The sequence below is a fragment of the Pseudonaja textilis genome, chromosome 6 (assembly GCF_049901715.1).
Source record: "Pseudonaja textilis isolate UNSWEBS1 chromosome 6, rPseTex1.2, whole genome shotgun sequence".
NCBI classification, from domain to species: domain Eukaryota; kingdom Metazoa; phylum Chordata; class Lepidosauria; order Squamata; family Elapidae; genus Pseudonaja; species Pseudonaja textilis.
In genome coordinates this window covers 33,564,465-33,582,440 of record NC_141995.1, presented here as the reverse complement: position 1 = coordinate 33,582,440, position 17,976 = coordinate 33,564,465, and the positions used below count along the sequence as shown (strand labels likewise).

Genomic DNA, 17,976 nt, shown 5'->3' with positions numbered 1-17,976 from the left:
ATTCCACCTCAAATTCATTCCAAAATATGGAATTTATGACTAGGAAGAAAGAGTTGTTCAGACTGTATCTTCCTTCATTTTTGTTTCCCTTTAAGCATCTGATCTATCCCAAGAAGAATACATAAATAGAAGCAATATACTGTATTCCAAATTTCTTCTTACTTTTGTTTTCCCATTGAATTACATGGGAAAAATGCATTTTCTCAGAACACAGTAGCTCTATTACGAATCCAATCTTTCTGTTAAAAGAATCCAGAGGGCATAGTCCTTAATTGCAAGGTTAATGTAGAAAGGTGAACCCAGACTGGTGGATGATGGTGGATCAAGATGCTTTTCATGTTCTGGTTATAATAAGGATTACAGAATATAGTCAGTCCTTCATTTACCAGCACAATTAGCCCGTAATTTTGGTGGTATGTTGTTGCAGTCATAAATTAAGTCATCATATGACCAGACTTGATTTTACGATTAATTTTATGATAACTGTTTAGTGAAATATATAGTAGTAAGTCTGAATCCAGCATATCCAATTTATGTCTACCATTTTTGTTCTGGAAAACAGCAAAGAATCTCACAAAAGACAATCATCCAACTGTTGTTGTTACCTGTCATAAATGCAAGCTGATTGCCAAGCACCTGAAATGCAATTATGCAACCATGGGGGTAGTGAGGCAGTTGTAAACAGGATGGGTCATAAATAACTGTTTTTGAGTCCATTGTAAGTTTGAAGGGACATTAGACAACTGGTTGTACGTTAAGAATTACCTGTAGCTAGAATAGGTATAAACGTTCCAGCTCATTAGCGTGATGCAGGCTGCATAACTCTCCAGCCAATTGGTGCCTCACCATAGCCATTACATTTGGAAAAAAGTATTTCCGGTGAAGTCCAGCCTAAAAGTGGTCTATATTGGGATTTTGGTGGGGATTGCAACCAACAAGGGAAGAATTAAACTTCCCTCCTCAATGCCATACTACAAAGTACACTGACACATTTTGTTGTCAGGAATTGTTAGGCTTATGTATGAATCCCTTGATAGAAAGTAGGATGAAAGTAGCACGTCATCTTCTGGGAATAATTATGTTTGTAGTTCAACCTTAGTAGCTGATAACATAAAGGCTTAGTTGGAGTCTACTGCAGGGATGGGCAATTCATTTTCCCAAGGGCCACATGACAAATTGTGACTGTTGTGGAGGAAATGCTTATATACCTGCCCTTAGCTGCTAGATTAAGCTTCTGTAGTTTCTGTCATCTCCTTCTCTTATATGCGCAACCGTTTATTCCTTATCCCCAGTCATTTTTCAAAGTTAGATCTCAATGCAGGAAGACGGCAATGGATACTGCCAACATCTCCTGCTCCTTTGAGACCAGCTACCAATTATGACACCAAGTACACTCAAAACTGCATACCATACATATTGGCTATACCCAGTGGTGGGATTCAAATTTTTTTGCTACCAGTTCTGTGTGCATGGCTTGGTGGGCGTGGCAGGGGAAGGATACTGTAAAATCTCCAGTCAGAGGTGATATTTGCCGGTTCTCTGAACTACTCAAAATTTCCGCTACCGGTTCTTCAGAACTGGTCAGAACCTGCTAAATACCACCCCTGGCTATGCCCGATGCACATGAAAAAAACATGAAAGAAATGTTTTAGTATAGTATATCCCTTATACACACACCACACCCATAGAGACGACATCTTCACCTCACCTGATTGCGTCTGTTTTCAAGAAGGGAAGTCTCATAGAGCTGAGCATTGTGAAGAACAATTCCACAAAATGCCAAGTAAGCAGCAAAATCCTGTAAATTGGACATCAAACGTTATATAACTAAAGATTATCAGATTTGGAGTCCCAAACTTCTAACAGTCTGATTTGTATTTGGAAATGCACCTTTATTTAATTATGCATGAGCATTTACAAGCTTTTTATTTCCAATTCCTAAGCACTTTATTTTAAGTGCTGTTTATATGTCTTAAAATACCAATATTACATGCAACTAGATTCTAGTGTAAAGAGTTGTGGTGAATTTTGCAAACACAAAAACAGATGCAGACAATGTTCAGTCTTGTGTGAAATATTAAATGTAGGCTTCCATTTTTAAAAGTAAGAACTGAATCTTGTTGAGACCATGAGCCATTTTTGTTCACGTTTTAATTCTGATGTCCTACAAACGCTCATCACAAATTCTATTTAGAAAGGATCAATGAATTCCTACCAGAATTGTCTGGACTTTAGACGGCATGGTAACATTTATTACTAAAAATTAAATTGTAAAATATACCTTCTCATCTTGCTCAGTGAATGTTGCTCCACCACCAGATTTTTTGTTGATTGCTTGTGCCACACCAACCACCTGATTAAAAATCAATATAGGAATATAGTTCATTCAAACAGGTTTCAGATGAAAAACATAAGGAAATTAATAGTCACCTGAGATGTCCAAGACTTAAGTATGAAATTAAAAAAAAAAACTCTATGAAACAGTAATGTCCTTACTTTTAAAACTTATATCAACTCTCTTATCCACATATATTTAAGAATAAACATTTCTAAACTCCCTATTCCTTACTTTTCAGAAACCCTGTGAATCCCTGGGGCCAATCTAGTCTTATTTCAGGGTAAATTCTATGATCTTGGTTTGCCATGAGTTCTGCCAAAAGCATCTTATTCTGCTTTGAATAGATTGGAACCAAATGAAACAACTTAAATGATTTAAGAGTAGTTGTATACCTTAAGACAAATGTTGAGGCACTTACAGAAATATGAGCTATTCAAAATAGGGAGCCGTGATCAATCTTCTTTGGCTTCAGAGTACATTGATAGTAACACATATAATTCATTGCTTTTCAAATTTAATATCCTAAGCTTTCCCTATCAAATTCTAACCAATATTTGTTTCTTGCAGTGGAATGAGTTCATGATAGTATTACAATAAATTTGTTGGAGTTACATTAAAAATATGAATATAAATCCTTGCTGAAAATTTTGTATAGACATGTTGTTACCTTTCAAAGTTCAGTAAAATATACTCCACTTTAGAAATGTCATGCTATAGTGTAACCTAAATAGACAATACATTTTATTTTTTTCAAATTTATCTTATTTTATTCCCAATTTTATGTAGATATACAACATCTGAAAATTGATGTAATGCTACCCCATTTTTCCTTTACCCTTCTGGCTATTTTTTTTTGTTCGGAATAGCATCAATTTGATGTTCTTTCAGATTATATATTCCTACGTCATTTATAGGTCTTATGGGAGATTTAGTGCCCCTAAATGAACTGCCAGGTTATACCCCTATGTATCTTTAGCCACATGATCCATCATGAAAGTAGCCGAGAAAGGAAAAGGAAATCAAGGCTTATAATTTTCAACAATTGTCATGTATCTTCTATCTCAGGTTTTCTAACTGTTACCCTCCAGTTTGGTTGGACTTCATATGCCATTGTAGAAATCAAAATACGATCACATATGGAAGATACCAGAATGTATGACTATTAACCAAACCAACAAGATGTATTTGCATTTAACATTTAACATGCATTCTATTTTATAAAAAATAGAAATTATTTGGGGCTGGGGTAAGAGATCAAAAATGGAAATTTAACCATTTTGCTATGTCACATTGAAAAATCCTCATTTTATATATTTTATTTGTATTCTAGGAAAGTCCATGTTGAAAAAGAGAATTTTTTATCATCAGAGCAGAAAATAATTCAATTTTTCTCCTGTTGTAAGCCTAATAATGATCCCAATTCTCCTGCTGCTATTTGCTCAATAAAAATGTGCACATAAATGGAGTTTACTTAAATTACATCTCATTTAGCCCTGTGATTATTCCCAATAATAGATACCGACAAAAGCTATGTCAGACAGATTCTAAAACTTTATTTAGAATTTAGTTCCCCAGGCTAAGCCCGGCCAGACCATTAGTCAGTTCTTCTTGGGACATAATATGGCTTTTGATGTTACAAAAGGCATCTGTATAAATAAGAAAAAATGTTTCTAAATGTTCCCATTGTACCACAAAGCTTTATATGTCTGCACAACAGTGCTCAAAAAATAACTCTATTAATACTCTCATGAAGTGAAGAAAAAACTCATTGAAAAGTGGAGGGCTACTTTCTGAAGCTGTACTATGTTGACAAAATTACCTTACTTTGCAAACAACAAAGTAAGTAGTAAATAATCATAGACACCTGTCTGACACACACTTGTCTTTATTTCCCCCAGCAAGCGTTACCCACATTGTGGCTAGCAGTTAGCTGTGTTACCTGGACATCTTTCAATATAATTATTAGTGTGATTTGTTAAGAATGTACCATCATTTTTTTCTAAATTCTGCAACTGTAATCAGCCTGACCCCAATTATTTTTGACCTTCCTCTTCCCTTTGCAAAACAAAAAGTTACTTTTCAAAGGTGAGCAAAGGGGAGGAGGGAAGGAGGGGGGGGAGGCACATTTTTCATTCAGTCATAAAGTTACCAAAGGTGCAGAGTTTTTGCAACATTATCCAGTCTTTCTATTCATATTTAGATTGATTTGCCAACTCGATGTTCGAGAAAACTATTCCTAAAAGTAATAAAACCTATTCAATATTGAGAGGTTGGGAGCTAACATTGAAAGCAAATTTGTCACCAGATTATTCTGTTGATTCAAAAAAAAAATTATTCATATGTAATGCTCTAAGCATGCTAGGTCCTCCCAAAGAGATTTATAGAATTAAAACAAGCATATCCTTTAGTTGTATCATTCTATTATCTTATGCCTAAATGTGTCCCAAAACCTAGATGCATTTGTCCTCTTTTCTGAAAATCAGAGCAGCCAAATAGTATCTAGATAGTGTTTCTTAATCTTAGCAAGTTTAAGAATTTCAGCTTCCAGAATGTCCCAACCAGCATTCTGGGAGCTGCCAAGGTTGAGAAGCACTGATTCAGAGATAATTTCTTCTGCAATATCCAGCATTGAGTGACTGCTGATATAGTGCAAGCAGGTACCTCTTAGATGTATTTAATTCCCATAATTCACAGCAGACATGAATTTACTCTTTTACACCTCAAGTGGAGGGCAAATTATATATGTCATGCTTACGGTATTTGCCATGGGCCTTTATTATACTTTAATTAAACCCATATATGAATCTAAGAATCAATTAAACACTTGACTTTTAAAAATAGAGAAATATAGATATATATGTGTGTGTATGTGTATGTATGTATCTGTGTACATGTATGTATGTATGTATGTATGTATGTATGTATGTATATGTAGAAATGAATGAAATGGTTGTTTTATTGCAGAATTCCACACTTTTACTACTGAAAAACATGATATATGTTGAAAAAAGTCAATCTATTATAGTTAGTGGTATTTTATGATCATCATTAGTCATTCTGTCATGCATTCTAATACCTAATTTGACAGTTCTGGAGTATTTGATATACCCTAAAATAGCACATATAGCCTTCTAAAATAAAAATTAAACAGATTACAAAATTTTAAATGATTAAACAAGATTTGACATACTCAGAAGAGTGAAGGTGTTTTAAAATTTAGGAGATATTTAGGCCATTGTGTAAGACTATGATTGTAGTAGGGTTCTTTAAAAGATTGTCAACCTCTAACTTAGAGAAGTTGGATCACCAGATATTTGGAAAAATCCTTTTTCTGTAATAGCACACTTCTGAGAAACACAGGCATCTGTTCCTGATTAAAATGAGCTATGTATCATGACATCATATACATTGATTTGAAATAGGTACAGTATGCATCACAATGTATATTGTCCCTACTATGCTCAGGTCTGGATGGGAAATTAAGACTACTTTTTACTATTGGGGTTTTAATGGTATATTTTGTTTCCATCTACCTTAAAAAATGTTTTTCTCATGACTACCTTGTTTTTAATGGTAAATTTTAATTTATATTTGTGGTATATATAGCTGTTGTTGACTGCTAAGGATACAATTTAAAATTGTAATTTTAAAAATTTATATGTTGAAATGTGAAGATATGAGCAATTTTCCATGTTCCTCATGTAGAGTATTAATGGCTAGAACCCCAATCCCAACAACAGAGATGTTTAACCACAACTGGGGGAGGGAAGGAATTGTTTATTGTTGCTCATGAGTTGAGCTCCTAGGAAGCCACAAAAATATATACAATAAATACAGTTATAATTCAGTCTAGTGACTTAGCAAATTAGCAGCAAGTTCTTGCCCAGAGTTCATCCGAAATAGAATTATTTGTGGCCACTGAAATTTGGAAGGGAAACAGGAAACAAGGCTTCTATGATTAACGTAGACCTCAATAGAACATCTTTTGCTAGGCACACATATGGAAAAATGTGTTCATCTATCAAGCACCAAAGCTCCAATAGCCAAGTTGTAAAAATGAAAAAAAAAACCATTTTCAATATCTTGGTGGTTAAATGATGATTTACACCAATCTTCATTGTTCTGTGGAGTTGGCATTAAAATCATTTTAAATAAAACTCTTATTCTCATATCTATTGCATAAAACCCAAACTCTAGTCTTTCATGGTTAATGATAAACTCCTTTGGGCTTTTCAAAAAGTCATGCTGTTTAATGAATATATTCAAATGAAATAAAACCAACACTGGGTGATGATTCTGCTAAAAAAATGTGCATGAAAAATGTTGCACATTGCTGAGTTGCTCCCAAACTCCCTAACAGGATTTGCCTAAAGCATTTCACTATAAATAAAGTTTATTTTACATTATATCTCAAAGAACATTCTGTTCAGATCACTATGTGTCAAATTCTTTTTTATCTCCATAATACAGGCACCACACAGAATAGATAACCCTACATTTCAAAAAAGAAATCATCCCCCAGCTTTTCATCAAACATTTGTTATTATAGCTTGCTAAATGCACTGCAATTTCTTCCATTTTCTCCAATGTAAATCTTATATCAAGCAAACCAATCTTCCAAATGTTGCACCCACAGCTATTACTAATAGACTAGCCTTTATATAGCTTTTCCCAAAGGATCTAGTTGCATACTTTTTTTTTTCAAATGTTAGGGTGATACCTGGGCAGTTTACAAACAACAAAGATTAGTCCAGAAACTGATTCTTGATAAGTGTAATGATTACATTACTGTTAAAAGCAAAGGAGTTGACTCTTTCATCAACTTCACCAAGAATATCTTGAATCCATAGTTGTCATTAGAAATGTAGAAAGCAATGACATGAAAATGATGATGGGCAAAATGCAGTGTGAAATCACAACACCAACCTAGTTTTTTGTATGTATTTGCATCTTAATGTCAGGCACAAGTACATAACTTTATAGACTTGCACTGTGGTATCACAATGTATGTTTCATTGCTTCCCCACTCCCAACAAACTGCCTTGCCAAGAATTAGAAAAATGAAGGGAGAGATTCAATTGAATTGAAGAATGCAAGTACCTACAACTGAAGCAACTTCCTAACTTCCCCAGTGTGTTTAGTAAACATCTACCAGTGCACAGCTAACTAGCAGCTGTTGGCTCACGACACAGTATTTTTCATTTTTATTTGCTCTAAACCACAGAAATCTGAAGCCTTTCAATTGTATCACTGGCTGTCTCTAAAGAATCCAAAAAAAGAACACTATTCCTCTCTATAAAGAGCTCCTACCATGAAAGGGAGACTTGTGGTTGTTAAAGAGCTGTGAGGAAACAGTAAAAAAAAGTGGGGGAGGATGATGATGTACCGGATGTTAATTTAGACTAAAAACCCATTCAGAGGAGAATAATTACCATCAGGGTGTAAAATTCAAGCGCAGATACTTGGATTTGTTATAAGATGGCTGGTGGCAAAATGAAGATGATCTTGAGTATATTCTCACATGATTGTTGCTAGCATTATTCTACTTTAAAGGATTTATTGATTATCTGTTGTGAAAATAACCAATGTTATTTGTCAAGATATAATCCAGGTTTCCAAATTCATGGTAAGCTTTAAATACGGCTTAGTCTGAGAAAGGCTTCCAGATTCTCTTCAGATTCCAATGTAAAAGCTCATTACAACTTCATTTGATTGTTTGGATTTTTTTTTCAGAAAATCTGGATTTTATGAGATAGGTCATATTTATAATCACTTTGCAAGAAACTGTTATAATAGCCAATCTCAGTAAACATGGTTTTGTTTATTTATTTGTTATTTTCATTTATTTATTTGATTTCTGATTTAACCTTCCTGTGGAGTTGTTTTCTTGATTTAATCTACCTAGTGAGGCTGACACATAAGAGAATAGAATAGAGTAGTGAGAAAATACTTACAGTGAAGAAGCAGGATTAAAATTATGCTGATCCAAGACTGTAATAAAGATTTATTTGATTTGAAGCATAATCTTAATGGAGCAAACAGGAGGAGGATTTCTGTAGCTACGGCAGCCAAATTGCAACCTTTTATTATACTGTGTTTGCCCACCCATGATCAAAATTGTTTAAGATACCTATTACCGTCATGTTATTTACTAGAACTGTTACTATATTTTAGTGACTCTTTGTTATATATTTAATCTATTACATCCCAAGAGTTTTCTAAAATGACTCTAAAGTAGAAGAGTGGGCAAGAGACAAGACTGCTAAAGGCAAAACACAAGTTTGAATTTTTATAATCTTTTTTATTTCTCACCCCTTTTATTTTTTTCTTCTACAGTTTAATACTAAGCTACTATTTTGTTACCAAGGCAATGTCATTGCATGACCCATGTAATTATTTAAATTTATTTCAATGTTGTTATTATATGGGATCTCTCCCTCATTTTTCCCAAATGCAATACAAGGGGAGTCAGGAAATAAATCTAGATTTGCATTAGGATAATATTAAATAGTGTTCTTTCCCTTTCCTCTCACACTCATCATTGTCATTTCTGTTTATATTCCATATTTTGACTTAGCAGGCCCTGCTAATAGAGTTGTAACAAGCTGTTTTTCTGAAAATAGCTTAATTTTGTCTTTACTTAATATTAAATGTGGTTAAGGAATCCAAGAAATGTCTTCATCTGGTCTGCTTTGAAAAATTCTTTTTTACTTTCCTGATGGCAATGTCCACCAAGCTATGATGACTGTTTTCTTTCTTTTTCTCTTAAGTGAAGTATTTATCACTTTTTCCCTCCAGAAGTTTCATTTGCATCAAAAAGGAAGCTTTTCATTGTGTATCATACGCTACACGGAGCAATGCCACTTATTTTTTTGCTTAAATAAGGAAATTGATTTTTTAGCCCCCTCCCAAAAAACAACTAAAAACCCCATACTATTTTTCTCTGTTCCTCCACAGACCAGAGATACTTCTTTAGCATTGATAGATGCATTCAACATTTTATTTTATTTGGATGTTTCATGCTGCATTCTTGTACTTACAGATCTCAGATTTCATTCTTTGAAAAAAATACTTCTAATTCCAGAGGGACCATCTGTCCTTTTTTTTTACCCTATGTTATTACTGAGCTAGCATGTCTGTTTTTTTATTTTGTTACTTCCTGAGATGACTTCAGTAAAGACAACTTAGGGAAAAACTTTGCTAAATCCAAGAATGGCTTCATTGGACGGAAATACATCTTTCTCTCTTTTAAAATAAAATTTGCATTCAATCTTAAATCATACATTTTTTACAGCTGCATTGCTGCTATGGTCTTGTTGGAGATTAAACTTGAAAACATTGTTCAAACTGGTTAGATGTTTATTAATTTACGCTAAGCAGCATTTAAGAACTAAAATAATATATTGTATAACAAAGTGCTATGCTGGACATCACATTTTTAGGTTTATTTTATGCATTATTATGCCTAATAAGGAGGATAAAAGCTTAATGCAGATAGAACCAGATTTATTTGATATTCCATTTTTATTCTTGTTCCTTCAAAGTATGTACCATTCCTCTTGTTTTTTTCTCTTCACCAAAAAACGAAATATAGCCACTTTTGTCTGTTTTTAAAACACATAGTTCTCCATACGCAACAAGGTTATTGTCTTCAGCACTTTTCATGACCAAATGCACAGCATATGTTGGCACTACATCCATCCAGATGGCCAAGCCACTGAGGCATCACTTGTTAGGGAGTTAGGTGTGACAGTGAAAGGAAAATCTTTGGATGGCACTGGTGATAGCCTGCAGAGAAGCAACTCCCTTTAATTCTTCATAATACTGAACATTTTCTAGGTTTTTTGTTTCTGGTGTGATGAAGACAATGAACTAGAGTTTCTTATATGATTGTGGAAGTAGCAGAAAAGATAGCTAAAGCGTATTATAATTTAGTGGCTGGTTCAGGAATCATGCCTCATTCCAGAAATATGTCAGTTAGTTATTATGGGTAGAATGATGAAAACCTTCTGGTAAGAGAGTTGAAAGGCCAGAGGGAAAGAAAAAGCTTTCTCTTCTAAGCTTTCCAAAATGCTTCCTTTTAAAAATATACAAAAGGGAATGTACTCTTCTCATGCTTAAGAAGGCAAATGATCTGACTGTTAAGAACTATATCAATCTGAGTAATTATTTTAAACAATTCAGTTATTTCACTTTAAAAAGGTCATCAGTTTCTCCACCAATTACAAAGACGATTGACTAGATATCTGCTATTAATCAGGTTCCCCTACATGGTATGGTTCAAATATATTAGACTTTGATCGCTTTGGGATTATTGGAAAGGAAAGAAAAAAATGCCATACACCAAAGACAAGTGTCAGAATTTTAAGCTATCATAAAATTTAAACTATCATAAACATAGTCTTGCAGACTGTAGGCCTTGACACATTGTTGTTTTGTTTCAGCCACTTATCTGAATAAAGTATAGACTGAACAAAACCTCCTATCCAAGAGTTTTGAAGTCAGGCATCACTCCCAATTCTGGTCAACTCATTTGTTTTAGTTGATTTGGGGCCAGTTTTAATGATTGCCAAATTTTTGTTTTTTAATTTTTTTTGGCATAAGGGCACTTTTCCAAACAAAATGAGGTTGTAACCAATCCCATATTTTATTTTCTTGAAATCACTTATAGCCTGGGAAAGTCTCAAATACATGATTAGAATAAAAATGATGAGGTTGGAGCTTTGCTTTCTAGCAAAAAACCCAAATATCTATGGGGATTCTCAGTCATCCAGGTCATGGTTGTCTCAAAGCTGCTTTTCCAAAAGGCAGCTGGACTTCGTTTTTCTTTGAAGACCTTTCACTTTTCATCCAAGTGAAAATCAGAACTGAAGAAGCTTCTTGGATGAGCAGTGAAATATCTTCAAACAAATTAAAAAGTCCATTTGCCTTTTGGAAAAGCACCTTTGGGACAAAAAACAAATATATTTCTCATTTTTAACAGATCTACATAATCTAAATGAATAAATAAAATTAGCCTAGCAAACATCATGAAAGTTGCCCACAGATGCACCTTTCCTAGTTTGCTCTAGGATAATGAGTTGAACACAATTTCCATCCTGAATTGTTTGGTCAACTTCCTTGCAAGTTTAGAGAATAATTGCTGCAATGCAACAGACATGGACAAAGCCATAAATGTCACTTTGATAAAAAAAATTGTTTAAACCAAACAATTTGGGTAACATTACATTACATTGGGTCAGGTTTTGGAGAAGGCTGTTCTCAGCCTTCCAGACAGACTAGCCACAGTCCTCATCAAAACTGCCCAGCCTGGTGAAATTTCAAAGTGCCCCAAGAAAGCTCCAGGTAATTATATTGTTATTTTAGAGTATTTTTTTCTCGAATACCTCCCAGGAAGTCTCACTCTTGCATTCTGATCTCTATGGGACCAAAGGAGAAAAAGGCTGTTTGTGTGCCAGAGCCATCAAATCATTTCATTCTAGACTAGTTTCAGCAAGTAAAATTTAATAAATAATAATTCTAAAATAAGGACTTTTCTGCTGTTTTAACACTTTTGAAACAATATTTAGTTTATAGCTTTTATTAAAAATGCTGACATCATGATTTACAGAAACCATTGTATTAACAAATGGACCGAAACCTACCCTGATGTCATCTTTATGCCTTCAATCCAACAGGTGAGACGCAGTGAACAGCTCTCCACTTGTCTATAAAGGTGGTCAAGGAGATGACAAGAGCGTCTCTGTACTTACAGCACAAACCTAGTTTTTTCAAGGGCTGATTCCATGTGAGCTGGAAACCGGGTGAAGGAAGATTCTAGTTCACAAGGAAGCATTGTGTATATGTGATACCTTCCCACCACTGCTGAAGACAATGACCCTATATGTTTATGTCACCAGTTTTACTAGGGAATATTCTAATCAATGTTGGAAATTCTAAAATAGTCCTTTTTAATTATATCACATTTATAGTCTACTGATTTCACAATAACTTATATAAAACTACACTGGAATGCCAAATTTGTTGAACTAAAGGCAAGATGAATTAAACAAACTTGGATATTTACAGAAGGAAAATATAGACCCTCTGACATTGCCAAAAATGGCTAATGCTATTTTGAAAATGACAACACTGAAAGGAGAAACTGGCTGTATACCAATTCTTCATTCTTTATGAAGCAGATCAAAAGTTACTCTGTGGAATATATGCAAATAAACTTTTTTAACAAGGCAAACAAAAGAGCAAATGGTTTAAAGAATCAAAAGCTAGAAATGTTACAATGGAATAAAAGGAAGATGCTCCCATTTACCTCTTCTCTATGGTTCTTTATTGGCATACAAAGAATGCTTTGTGTTTTATAGCCTGTGATTTGGTCCACTTCAGCATTGAATCGGGGATCCTGCCAAAGAAAGAAAATATGTAACTGTGTACACACTTTTTCAAAAAATGTTCCCATTTATTTATTTTATAAAACCGTGGGATATCTAACTAACAATTCTTCCTGAAAATTATATTTCCATTCTGAGACAGTCTGTAAGAAGATTCAACCTATTTAGGAATTCTTGTCTTCTTCTTTTTTTTTAAACATACATTTCATATTATAGAACTGGAAGACATAAAAAGACGTAACCAGAAGGCTGTAAAGTTGTGAAAGTTGTAGCTGCATGGATTAGAAAAATATTGAAGAGATAAAGTACAGAAGTATTCAAAACAATCTGTAGTATCAAGAAAGTTGATCAAGAGTTTTGTTCCAACAAACCTCAATTGTAGGAGATTGAGGATGATGAAAAGTATAAGAAAGGGCACCCAAAATGGCTGGATGTAATTCATATGGATCTTGGTTAAAAATAAAGTTAAAAGGGACAACAGGAAACATTATAGGGTGGGTACATACAATAGTAAAAGACTTTGAAAAATGCAGATCAAGAGATGTTTTTCTTCACCTCACACCTTGTAGGAACTTGGAATTTCTCAATGAAACTAAATGTAGGGAGATTCAGAAGAAGTAAGATTAAAGCATATCAGTTAAACCACCCTTTAGAGATTGGATGATGTCTATTGGTTTTAATTCCTGTGTTTTCTGGATATACCATCTGGGAACAAAATGACTTGAATAAACAAACAAACAAACAATGAAAGAGAACTACTTCCACTGCTTGTGGTTCCTTGAATGTATTTACTTGCCCAATACTATTCTTATGTTCTTAAGGCTATACACCAAAAGAAAGAGAAGCACTGTTATTTGATTACCTTTACTTGGAGGCCATCTGCATTTACTTCTCCTGAACTGTTAGCTGGCTAACAGCCATTCTTAGAGCTTTTGATTTAAGAAAAATAATACAAACAATTGGTGCCTAAGGCTGTGGGATTTCCCCCCTTTCTTTTTCTTCTTTTTGTTCCATTATTCTTGTGTGCCCTTTGTTTTAGATTAGAAACCTGAAGGCTAAGTCTTTGGTCATTTCTTCACCTTGATTTATAGCACCTTCTAGTGTCACCCAACCATTGTGACCGTGATACAGCAATAATGAGGACAGGTTTTATATATATATATATATATATCACATCACCTCAACAGTCGCTAGTTGATGATAGCAGATGTTGTAAAACATTTGAGAAGAAATTATCTGTGTTACAACTGACATTTGTAATCCACTTTAGGGATAATTTGCAATAAAGAGTATTTTAAAATATTTAAATAAATGATACGATAACATTGTTACAAACTTGCACAACTTAAAAGGGAGTTATGAGATGCATAAAAATATAAGCTTTCAGTGGCTTCTAGAAGGACGATACTTCTTGATGTTGGTGAAAATGAACCGGTGATTACCAGTTGCTGGGTGAATGCAACTAAAGTAGTGGTTTTGTTCCCCTTTCCTTCTTGTGGTTTCCCATTGACAACTGTAAAAACATGTTGCTGAACTAAGCAGCTTTTGGTCAATTCAGTATAGCTTTCCTTACATGTGTTGTGTGCTTTTCCTGCTCTAATCTATTTAAAAAGCACCTTCTCTAGATAAAAACGTTCACAAACATATACCACATGCAAGCATCCTTTATTTACCTCATAGGCATTCTTGATATTCAAAGGCTGGCCAAAGGCTGCCACGTGGCCTACAATTCCCTTGTTCCATTCCAAGCGGATGCAGTTGTTTGAAGCTTCTTCCAAGGTAGAACCTTCTGCAACATCAAAGAGTCGGCTGATAAGAAACTTCTCATTGGAACTGTCTTCACAGACCAGAAATAGGGAATACCGATCGGCAGCTATGAGTTCATTGATGTGCAAGAAAATTTTATGACAAAGGGCTGTGACATCCAGGTGACTAGAAATATCCTTCACCAATTCTAAGAGTCTTGAGCATTGATCGCCTGCCTTGGTTCCAAGTGTCCGAGATTGGAGAGGCATCTGTTCCTTCTTTTCAGTATCTGACAAGAAACTCACTGTTCCAACAGAATCTTTGATAACAATGGGCCTAAGAGGTCTGTCAAATTCAGAAGCAGATATCTTCCTAGTTGGTGGTGTGGAATTAGTGCTTTCAGTCCGTATGGAACAAGAACAAGCTTCACTGTGATGTTTGGTCCCTTCTTTGCACACTGGAATAGTATGAACTCTCTCAGAAAACCATGCATTGACCATCTCTCTGCATAAGAGAAGAATACAGTAAATAAGAAGACAATTGGTAGAAGTAGTGTCGATACATTGAGAAAAGAAACACATCTGTACAGCCATATCCTTTTCCTCAGGATGTTCTCTATTTAAAACCAACTCAGAGACTGTCTTGAATGTTTAACATAACCTAGCAATATCTCTGAAGCCCTTGGTGGTAAAAATGGTCTGGGTAAAAAAACAAAACAGTCATCAAAACATTGAAAGATTTTAGCATCCTGTGAAATGTTGTAGATGACCATTGAAAACTTAAAATTTCAAAATATTTCATGTTTTTAAAAATTATTTTAGCTGATAGAACACAGGTGTCAGACTCGTGGTGTCATGTTGCCATCACATGACGTATTGCAACATTTTTCCCCTTTGTGAAGCTGGGATAGGCATAGCCTACACGTGATGGCTGGCCCATGAGCCGCCATTTTAACACCCCTGTTGGTGGAGACACCAATTTATAAATCCCTGATTTAGAAATGTATGCTTCATAAACTGAATGTCGTTTCACATCAAACTGAATAATTAAGTTTTTCATATTTAATCCCAAATGCTACATATATACATATCCTTCTTATTCCTAATAAATGAGAAATATAATAGATTTCAGACGCAAAATAATAGCCAACATATAAAACAGACCTATCTTCAATTCCCCTACTAAACTAAGTATATGGTGCAAAACCTTCCAAATGTTTTATTTTTGTTTTAGTTATTTATTTGTATCCTGCCTTTATTATTTTTACAAATAGCTCAAGGTAATGAACATATCCAACCTTCTTTTTTTTCCTCCTATTTTTCCCCACAACAACAACCCTGTGAAGAGGATTGGGCCAAGAGAGAGAATTCACTCAGCTGACTTTCATGGTTAAGAAGGGACTGCAATTCATGGTCTCCTGCTTTCTAGCCTGGTGCTTTAACCACTACAACAAACTATATTAATATGTTATATTATAAAAGTGGAATATATTGCCAGTGTCAATAAATTCACATTCTAGTTATTTACATATTTATTTAACATACATCTATTTATTCATGTTGCATAGGAAAATATTCAGATCGTACTTTTGGAGCACTGGATTTCAATATTCAGTGCTTCTTTCAGTCATATTTTCAGAACGGGTTGCAATGAAAGTACCCAGCCTCGAACACTTGTATGAATTAAATATGTCCAAGCTGAGCAGCTTCAATGAAAGCTGTGTGTAATCCCAAAGCAAACCAGCCTGGAAGTACTTCAGACAGCATTGGGCAAGAAGGCAGAAAACAGCCTTCTTCATGCAGCAAAGGCTCAAATTTGTTAAGATGAAATGGGCAACTTCTTTACTATGGCAAAGTGAATCAGGTCACCACCATGGTTTGAATCACTTTGTCAAAGTGAACCTTTGTGTTTTTTGCATAAGCCTACAAGATTTCACTTGGACAAGAATGAAAACAAGGAGGAGAGGTGAAATGGTGTTATTCTGGTTGACAGAAGTTTGGCTGAACAATTCTTCAGTACACGTATACATTTTGCTAAAAAATCTGTTTATAAGAATGAATTCAGAAGAGTCACAGCACTGAATTATGCAAGGAACAACCCTTATTTTGGCTCTATGGAGAAGCACGATAGAAGCTTTGAGGGTGAATTCAGACAGGAAAGTTGATAATTTACATACAGATGTATATCTTTCTGCTGTAATATGTATATCAACCATGCCATTATTAAAGCTATTTCAGGAATTTGTCACATGTTCAGAATAAAGTACAAGTGACTGCTGTTATGAGATTCAATTTGCTTTTTCTCAAAGTACAGGTCTTGGAATTCAGTAATGTTACAAGGTCTGATTGTTCAGAGCTTTATTTTTTACAGATGGTGGAGCAATGATTGCCAACTTTGCAGATTGTAGTTAGACCTAAGCTTCCATGGAAACGAAAAGACTGTGGTTTGTTGGGGGAAGAAAATAATATTAACTGATACCCAGGCTTTCTGGAGCTGAGTTCTACTTCATTTGTGCCAAATTTTAGGGGTGAATGTGAGTAGGAATATGATGCTCACCAAATATGGGTTTTTTTCCCTTCCTATAAGACAACAAATCGTCCTCTGCTTTCCTCTTTCTTTAATAAAATTCTGTAACCAAACCGGATTCTTGCCTTCTGTAAATATGAAGGTACTCAACTGATATGATTGGGCAGAGAGAAAGCTAGAAGAGAATTCAAATATTAGGGAAGGAATCTATATAGGCCAGTAATTATGGTATCAAAAACACTATTCACCTATTACAACAAAAATATGTGTTGTGTTTACGCATATGTATGGGTATATGTATTCCCCTGAAATTAGGAAAATAAAATCAGATGGGACTGGAGAAACATATAATACTCTTCCCAATTTGTAATGGGTCAAACTAAACTAGATTAATACGGATTTTTGCCTCTTTTATCCTCACATAATAAAACTATTTTAAAATTGAGCCAAGTATTTATCAATTTGATACTTTCAGCTTTCTCTGCTTGGTATTATCCAGCTATGGTTACTTTATAGCCAGAAAAATCAGTCTGACTTAAACATAACCTATACGTTATACTGTACACATTTCACAAACACAACAGAAGGTAGACCTGTCTTTTCACTAGGAAATCCAATATATGCCTAACCATAATATATGTTGCCAAGTTCACTGGAGTTTATTCCATTAAATCAATATGGAGAAATGTCGCTATAACCAGATGTTTTCCAGTGCGGAAAGCTGACATATTTCCCTCCCTAGAGTTTTGACATTTATATAAATGTCATCAGTCACATGTCATCTAACTTTTAAATAAACTGATTTTAGGAATAAAAACAAAAGATTTTTTTTTTCTCAGTGTGCTATTCCTTTCTCATGATAGCTCAATCCACCTCTCTAGCAACAAGGTTTATATTTATGCAGTACTTATTAACAATTAGTAATAAGGGCCACTAAAATCGAACTGAACTTTGGGAGATCTATCTGCTCAGTGCATA

At 34.5% G+C, this 17,976-nt stretch overlaps 1 protein-coding gene across 12 annotated transcripts in view; it reads right to left on the bottom strand.

Annotated features, from left to right (window-relative positions):
* The window catches only part of PDE5A (phosphodiesterase 5A), an 87,916-nt gene that overhangs the window by 40,446 nt on the left and 29,494 nt on the right, over nt 1-17,976 (bottom strand). For all 12 annotated transcript variants that reach the window (XM_087936207.1, XM_026697972.2, XM_087936204.1 and 9 more), the window contains exons 2-5: nt 14,400-14,976; nt 12,648-12,737; nt 2,282-2,353; nt 1,709-1,798 (exon numbers count right to left, since the gene is read on the bottom strand). In XM_087936207.1, the coding sequence (XP_087792333.1) occupies nt 1,709-1,798; nt 2,282-2,353; nt 12,648-12,737; nt 14,400-14,972 (825 nt within the window). In that variant the 5' untranslated portion in view covers nt 14,973-14,976. The remainder of the gene's footprint in view (nt 1-1,708; nt 1,799-2,281; nt 2,354-12,647; nt 12,738-14,399; nt 14,977-17,976) is intronic.